Below are 8819 nucleotides of genomic sequence, written 5' to 3' on the forward strand. Positions count from 1 at the left end.
CCTTCATCAGTGGTCACAGGACGTTGCCCACAGGGTGCTGTTGGCTGGATATTTTTGGTTGGTGGACTATTCTCAGTCCAGCAGTGACAGTGAGGTGTTTAAAAACTCCATCAGCACTGCTGTGTCTGATCCACTCATACCAGCACAACACACACTAACACACCAGCACCATGTCAGTGTCACTGCAGTGCTGAGAATGATCCACCACCTAAATAATACCTGCTCTGTGGTGGTCCTGTGGGGGTCCTGACCATTGAAGAACAGCATGAAAGGGGTCTAACAAAGCATGCAGAGAAACAGATGGACTACAGTCAGTACTTGTAGAACTACAAAGTGCTTCTATATGGTAAGTGGAGCTGATAAAATGGACAGTGACTGTAGAAACAAGGAGGTGATTTTAATGTTATAGCTGATCTGTGTATAACTAATGGATTTATAACCAACTATAAGCTGAATTGTTTGCCTGAGCCTGGATCCACCCACACTGACGAGTGAAACAGAAATGGAGGATTCAGGAAATTGAAACTGATAGAATTATACAGCTAGTGTGAAGGTGCAGTACGACCATGGTGGAAGGTAAGAATCATGTTATGATTAGTTATAAATGTAAGCTTTTCTTTAATGATATTTAGAATGTTATTAATTATGTGTTTAATGTTATGCAGAAAATAAACAAAACCCTCAAGGAGGTCGGTCAACGGAGAACAAAAGATGTGTACTGTCACTACCCACAGTCCTGTGTGTACTGGGTGTGCTTGTGATAGCTGCTGCTGTGGGGTATCAGGTAATATGTACTGTAGATGTTTGTTAAACAGCTGCATTTAATATACAGTATATGTAAACATTCACAACTAAATTAGTGTGGCTATAAAAGGTGTTTATTATTTTTAACTCTTTTAAATATATTTTTTTTCTTACTACTTTATGTAAAATTGTAGTGATACATTTACTATGATTATATCTGTTCATATCAATGTTTGTATCAATATACAGTGGGGAAAATAAGTATTTGATCCCCTGCTGATTTTGTAAGTTTACCCCCTTACAAAGACTTGAACAGTCTATAATTTTTATGGGAGAGAGACAGAATATCAACAAAAAATCCAGAAAAAAAACATTAAATAAAAGTTATAAATTAATTTGTATTTAATTAAGGGAAATAAGTATTTGATCCCCTACCAACCAGCAAGAATTCTGACCCCCACAGACCGGTTGAATGGAAGAAACTGATTCTGTGACAGGAGTCTTTTATACAGGGACAGGACTAATTTGTGTGCCTCATGGGCACATAACCGGTCTGTGGGGGTCAGAATTCTTGCTGGTTGGTAGGGGATCAAATACTTATTTCCCTTAATTAAATACAAATTAATTTATAACCTTTATTTAAAGTTTTTTTGTTGATATTCTGTCTCTCTCTGTTAAAATAAACCTTCCATAAAAATTATGGACTGTTCAAGTCTTTGTAAGGGGGTAAACTTACAAAATCAGCAGGGGATCAAATACTTATTTTCCCCACTGTATCTGTTGATTGAGTGGTGAAACTAAATACACCATTAAACAAAGCTATTGTTTTCATTGCAATATCTGGAATAACAAGCATGTTGCGTCATGTTGGCTGTGTCCCAAATTGTATGGTGCTTGTTTCGATCCTGTAATACTCTCCTGAAGGTAGTGCACTGCATTTTTAACACAGGTTCCTTGTTAAAGCAACTTGCCGGAGGGGGCGGGGGGCTGAACCGGCAACCTTCTGATTAAAAGTCAAGTATTTTAACTGCTGAGCTACCACTGCCCTACTGTACAACAGGAATATTAGATTTTATTGATCTAAGACTTTATTGATATTATACTTTATTGATCCCCTCAGGGAAATCAATCTGTTACAGCAGGACATGATTGAGAGGGCAAATAGGGGAAAACAGATTTTTTTAGCATTACAAATGTTGTATTCTTATTCCGAAGCCCCTGCTCCTTCTACCAGATCCTGCTCCCTCATACTAACTCTCTTCTATTACTTGTAATTTAAAGCCTGTTTGGTTGTGGATGATGATTGGCGGGCATGTTCCAGTAGCTTCTATTTCATCACAGACTTTTTTTTATTGTTTTTTGATTTACACAGCAAAAGTTTTTACACAGTGACACACAGTGACAATTAGTTTTTTTTTCTTGACCTTCAGAAGATACCACTGTTCATACACTGTTTATATGAGCACCACAAATTTACTACCAAATCACTAACAAAGAATTAAGATAGCATGTCAAAGAGTAATCAACAGAACCATCTAGAGCAGGGGTCACCAACCGTTTCGAGACTGAAAGCTACTTTAAGGGTACTGAATAATACGAAGGGCTACTTGTTTGATACAAACTTCCTGAATAACATAAAGTTGCACTGTTCACTTTATTTATTTTATTTTTTTATTTTATTTTATTTAACCAGGAAAATAATCTCACTGAGATTTACAATCTCATTTGCAGGATAGTCCTGGCCAAGATAGGCAGCAGCATAATACATAGTTACTTCTACACAAACAACATACAACAAACATGTATACATAGTATAGACAATTCAATGATCATTTAAAACAATTACAAACCGTTTTTCCTATATCCATTTTCAAAAGCATGTTTCTAAAATTACTTAAATTCACCAAATCCTGCTATTTTAAAACATTCTGCAGGTGCAGCGCAGGTGCAGTGTAATTAAAAGCCTGTTTCCCTAAATTTATGAGTGCCAAGGGGACCTTAAGAAGATACAAAGTGTGAGAGCGCAGACAGTAATTTCCAGGTTCTTTACGATTTATAAAATTGCATAAATAAGAAGGTAATAAACCTAGAATAGACTTATAAATTAAAGTGTACCAATGGATTAGTCTTCGTGTGGTTAATGAGGACAGAGCTGCTTTTCATAAAGAACACAATGATGAGTAAGAAACGAACACTTTGTAATGAATCTCAGTGCACTATGATAAACAGTGTCAAGTGAACATAGATAAGATGTGGGTGCATACATATAAATGACATCTCCATAATCAATTACTGGTAAAAAGGTAGCACAGACAAGCTTTTTCTTTGCTTTACTTTAATGATTATTATTATTATTATTATTATTATTATTATTATTATCAATATTCCTATATATAAAGAGACTATCTGATCATGTTAATGTTAATGATTCCTCAGATGTATTAACAATGATTTACCATGGTAGGAAATACAGATATATTTCAACATGTAACATTATTTATCTTTATTCATCTAAATCTGTTTTAATATTGAAAGTTGGAGCGATCACATCTCTGATATTTTTTCTAAATATCTTTCCTGACAGTTTTGTATGAATGAGCACATTGTAGCATTTTGATCAAAATCACAAAATTTTTTGGAAAATCATTAACAGTTACATCTTCAAATCATGTCTTGTTTGTACTGATCACTATCTTTGCAACATTTTAGAACAAATCATGAACTCAGTCCCATGTTTGTATAAATTATCAGTTATGTACGATATAAAAAAACAAACATTTTTGTTTTTAAAATTTTATATTCAGTATTGTCATTTTTAAATCTACATCAATGCAAGTGTTATTGATTTAAAAGGAACAGCAACACAAATAAAATTTTTAGACGGAGCTCTATAGTCACTAGTGCTATTTTAGAACATGGCCTGCGGGCAACTCACGTGGTCCCTGCGGGCGACCAGGTGCACTGGGCACTGGGTTGGTGACCCCTGATTTAGAGCAACAGATTAATAACCCAAGTTGCTCTATGTATATATACTTAAAAATTTCAAAAACTAATGTAAGAACCTAAATCTGTGAGAATATTCTTAAACTAGGAAGTATGTGTTCCAAATATTTAGTAAAAAAAACCAAAAAAAAAACAACATTTGCAGAAATAACTAAATACCTGAACATACAGTCCTCTTCGCAAATAAAAATTATTATTGAAAGTAATTCACCTTTAAATTAATTTAATCTCACAAAGAACTGAGAAAAATTTTACCTTTAATTGACGTAAATGTTGCTTATTTTTAACAAACCCACATGTACCACAATTATTGTAAATCAATGCATTTTGAAAGTTGACTTTGTCACATTTTCTCCCGACAGATTTTTAATGAACACAGAAGCAACACCTTAAACTCTGCAGGTAACACCCTATAGTTATAATTATATATGCATATATATATATACAGTATATACAGAGCTCACATCGTTTATGTGTAACCATGTAAAATTAAACCAGCTAACTTTTCTCCTAACTTTAGAAGCATTTTCTCTAATTCTTCACCTGATTGAACATATAGTACATTTGTCTTTCGCTGCTGGGGATCCCTGATTGCAGTTGAGGTGGGTATATTGCTGCTCATGCCTCTTCCGACCCGTGTGCGGTCCTAGCAGACCCCTTCTTTTCGCCCATGCATTCTGCACAGCTGCCTCTATTTGCTAATCAGGGTCTCTGCACAGCATTTGAAGACCCCACTCACATAGTCCGGTCATCCCGCCCTAGCAGACTTGGCAGCCAGTTAGTGTCTGCTGCAGCCACTGCCAATTATGCCAGCTGGATGGCGCCCAGCCGACTGAGGGGTTCAGAATCTTTGTGCTGGTGTGCTAGCGGAATATCCCGCTGCACCACCTGGGTGCTTATCATCATCTTTTACTTGTATACGTAGTCTCAAAATCATCTTCAACCTTTGTAAAGATACTAGAGCTGCTGATAGAACTGGCTGTACATCAGCATATAAAAAAATAAATAAAAATATTCTCTGTACTATTTTTATTATTTAGCAGAGCAAACACTCCAGCAGGTGAATGATTTCAACGAGGAGCTTCGGATTCTACTGGTGGGAAAGACTGGCGTGGGGAAGAGTGCTACAGGAAACACCATCCTGAGTAAAGAGGCTTTTAAATCAGAGATCTCCTCCTCGTCTGTAACTGCACAGTGTGATAAAGCCTCCGGGAATGTAAACGGTCGAAAAGTGGCTGTTATCGACTCTCCAGGTCTGTTTGACACTCAGTTAACTGCAGATGAAGTGGTGAATCGTATTAAGATGTGTATTCCATTCTCTGCTCCCGGTCCTCATGTCTTTCTGGTTGTAATTCAGTTGGGTAGATTTACAGAGGAAGAAGAAAAAACTGTTCAGATCTTTCAAACAATTTTTGGTGAAACGTCGTCCACCTACACCATGGCTCTGTTCACTCACGGAGATAAACTGAAAGGTAAAAGCATTCACCGGTTTATACGTAACAACACCAACCTTTTAAATTTCATTAAGAAATGTGGAGGCCGATACCACGTGTTCAATAATGAAGATCAGAACCCAGAGCAAGTCGTCCAGCTTCTAGATCAGATCGATAAGATGGTCACTGGAAATGGAGGAGAACATTACACCACAGAGATGCTTCAGGAGGCCGAGAGAGCGATCGAGGAGGAGAAACAGAGAATCCTGAAAGAAAATGAAAAACAAAGACTAAAAGAGATAGAAGAGCTGAAGAAAACGTCAGAAGGAGAAGAACTGGAGAAAGCCCGGAAGAAATTGCATGAGAAACATGAAAGAGAGGCAAGAGATGAAGCTGAGAGAAACCACACATTCTTTGAAAGAATACGCAATTATATTTCTTGGATTGTAGATGGTGTAAAAGAAATTTTATCTCATATTTTTTAAAGTGTAATTTAGGTTTGAACTGCAGATTAAGGTTTAAATAATTAGTTATTTTATTTAAAGTCTTCTTATTTCACTTAAATGTCTTTGTGGGACATAATAGGTGTTTTGTTTATGGTTATTTTGATGAATTCCTCTTGGCAAGGTGTCTTTAGTAGTTTTTTTTTTAAGATTAAAAGAAACCCACTGATGAAATCACAAATTTACAAACTTTTTTTTTTTAATGATGTTAAATGAAGAAGATTGGCTATAATTTATTAAACCTGGCTTTTTTCCTATATCACTGTAAAAAATAATGTGTTTATTTTACTTAAAAATATAGTGCAACATTTTTGCATGCTTATTTTTGTGTATACTTTACTTAAGATTTTAGGTAATTTTTACTAAAAACTTTAAAATGTTAGTACTAAAAAATCAGCTTTCACTTCTCTGTCTTTACATAAAAAACATGTTTCTCCAGTTAGTAAAATTAAGCTGCTTCTTTTCAACTTACTTAATGTTTTAAGATGACTGTGAGTAATAATTTGAGTTAATATTCCAGCTACTAACACCACTAATACTGCTACTAGTGCCACAGTCAAAGATAGTAACAGGTAAAATGGGTTGTAGATGTATATCAAATAAATGAAACCACTATACCAACAAGCCATTTAGTGAACTTCAAACAACAGTTTATTTTAAGAAATGGCATTTAAAAAAACATCAAAATTCATTTGTACTCAATGGATTTGGATAATTCTGATTGACCACATACATCATGTCAAGGACACTTGTAAATGTGCAATCAATTGCACAGCCTCCAAATCGATCCCTACTTCTGAAAGACATCTGCAATGTGTGGTGTTTCAGGTCATCAGGATTGAGTTCAATGTCCTGAAATGAACCCAAAGAACAAACTTATTATATGATATTGCTTGCAAATTATTTTCCCCACTGGTTTTCTCATTACATGCTACACCTCCAAAGACTAAACACGTACCACACTAACCTGGTAATTTGTAATGAAGTGCTCAGCATTCTCAGAGAGGTATCCCATCAAGTAAGGAATCACTACCTCTCTACGATTGCCCACACCAGCATCCTGAATGGCCAAGAAACACACACAAATAGTTTTTTAAAAGAATTTATACTACAGCAGCAAACACAACCAAATTACCTGATCCAGTAACATCAATTCAAACGGTGGAGTCTATCTGTGTATTTGTTCAACTTAGAATAGAATTAAGATTTTAAATAAACAGCAGTCAACCTTCTGAATTTCTTTCACCTTAAAAGCAAGATGTAATAATTATTAACAAAATTGTAATACATTATGAAATGTACATTCATTGTCACACACAGGCTACTATTCATATAGTGGTATTCAGTGAATAAAATAAAAACCTTATTTAATTATGTAACTATAAATTCACTTGAAAAGTCACCTGAATTGCATCAAAAAAGGCAGGCCATCTCTCCATCAGGTCCCGTACAGGTTTCTCAAAACTTTTTTTTAACAAATTTTACATACCCACCCATGCTGTTGTAAAAAAGGACATAACAACAACACAATTTGTAACATAAACTAGAGTGAAATACAGAGTGAAATATAAAAAAATATTATGATACTATAAGCTAGCCAACAGCTGCAACAATAAATTGACATTTTGAATGTCACATATTTGTTAATGTTCTTACCTTTACTTGAAGGTGAAGGCTCATAAAATCTCAAAAGCTTCCTTGAATCTGATATAACAATAAAACAATATGGGCTAATTTTGTAACTCAGTCATTTAGGTACACACTGTCAGTATGAGCTGACAAAATGATTGATGACATGGCTTCACGCAGTGTTGCCAACTCCTCAGTAAGGAAAGTAGCTATTGGCTGTCCTAAAAGTTGCTAGAAGTCGCTAAATGACATCATCGCCTACTTTGCATAAGTGAGAGCACATGTCGATAGGTCTCTATATTATTATAAACTATAGGTAGTGATAGATCCATTGATCTGTATCTCAGACATATATTTTAAATTTATTTATTAAGATTTTAATTACATTTACATTTAATTTTATATTAGCCAGTAAACAAAACATTTAGTAGTAAATAATATGCTAACCCTTTATGAGGAATATCTTCTAAGGTTTTGCCTCTGTAATTTATCATAGCCTGTTGGATAAGATCCCAGTGAGAAAACTATAGATCACACAGATCTTATCTATAGCTAAAAAACATGGAACAAGGAACAAATAATTAGAACAGAACTGACAAGGGAAAAGCAACAACATTTGTTAGGAGCTCCTCCTGAGCTGCTGTTCTCTGTGGCCTCTCCTCTGGTGGTTTTGGTGACATCTAGCCGTGGCTGAAGGTACTTCTCCTCCCATTCCAGCCAATAGATCTCTCCCCTGCCTAATTTGACTCACCTGGCCCTAATTACCTTCTCATCAGCCTCCTTGTTATAAGCCCATGCCTTCCTCTCAGTCAGGACCAGATTGTCAGTTGCTGTTTGCTATGCACACTGCCTGGTTTCCCTTGCACCTGCTCTCTGTTCCTGTGTTCCTGACTTCTCTGCCTGGTTCCTGGATCCCTCGCCGGCTCTCTGTTCCTGTGTTCCTGACTTCTCTGCATAGGTTCCTGGATCCCTCGCCGGCTCTCTGTTCCTGTGTTCCTGACTTCTCTGCCTGGTTCCTGGATCCCTCGCCGGCTCTCTGTTCCTGTGTTCCTGCCTTCTCCGCCTGGTCCCTGGATTTCTCATCCACCTGCCACCTACGGTCCCTGTCAGCCTCCTACCCCAAGCATAGACACTAGTACCCTCGTCTTCACCCTCGCTCCCTGGTTCTCTTTCTGGACTATTATTCTTAATAAACTACTTAACCCTGCTCCTGTCTCTGTGGTTGTGTTCGCATCGTGGTTCCAATTCCAAACCCCGCTTAACAACATTGTTTTACGTATACAAACAGCTACAAAATAACGAAATAAATGCTCAACATTTTTACTCAGTAATTAACTTTATTAGACACAACCTTTACTGCACCAGTTAAACTCCTAAAAAAGCACCAAACTGAAAAAGTTGTATTATATCAAGTGTAACCCACATTACATACTACAACTCTTATATTGACACCGTTACCCTTTATAACAAATTGTTATTAAATAATTTCAATAACTTTTGAACGAAT

The 8819-nt window shown here is 36.1% G+C and overlaps 1 protein-coding gene across 1 annotated transcript; it reads left to right on the forward strand.

The window, feature by feature from the left end:
• Nucleotides 1-566: 566 nt before the first annotated feature.
• Nucleotides 567-5665, forward strand: LOC134315309 (GTPase IMAP family member 7-like). Its single transcript, XM_062996398.1, has 2 exons — nt 567-576; nt 4788-5665. The coding sequence occupies exons 1-2, from the start codon at nt 567-569 to the stop codon at nt 5663-5665; spliced, it is 888 nt and encodes a 295-aa protein (XP_062852468.1).
• The last annotated feature ends 3154 nt before the right edge of the window (nt 5666-8819 follow it).

The sequence above is a fragment of the Trichomycterus rosablanca genome, chromosome 5, assembly GCF_030014385.1.
Source record: "Trichomycterus rosablanca isolate fTriRos1 chromosome 5, fTriRos1.hap1, whole genome shotgun sequence".
Lineage (NCBI taxonomy): Eukaryota > Metazoa > Chordata > Actinopteri > Siluriformes > Trichomycteridae > Trichomycterus > Trichomycterus rosablanca.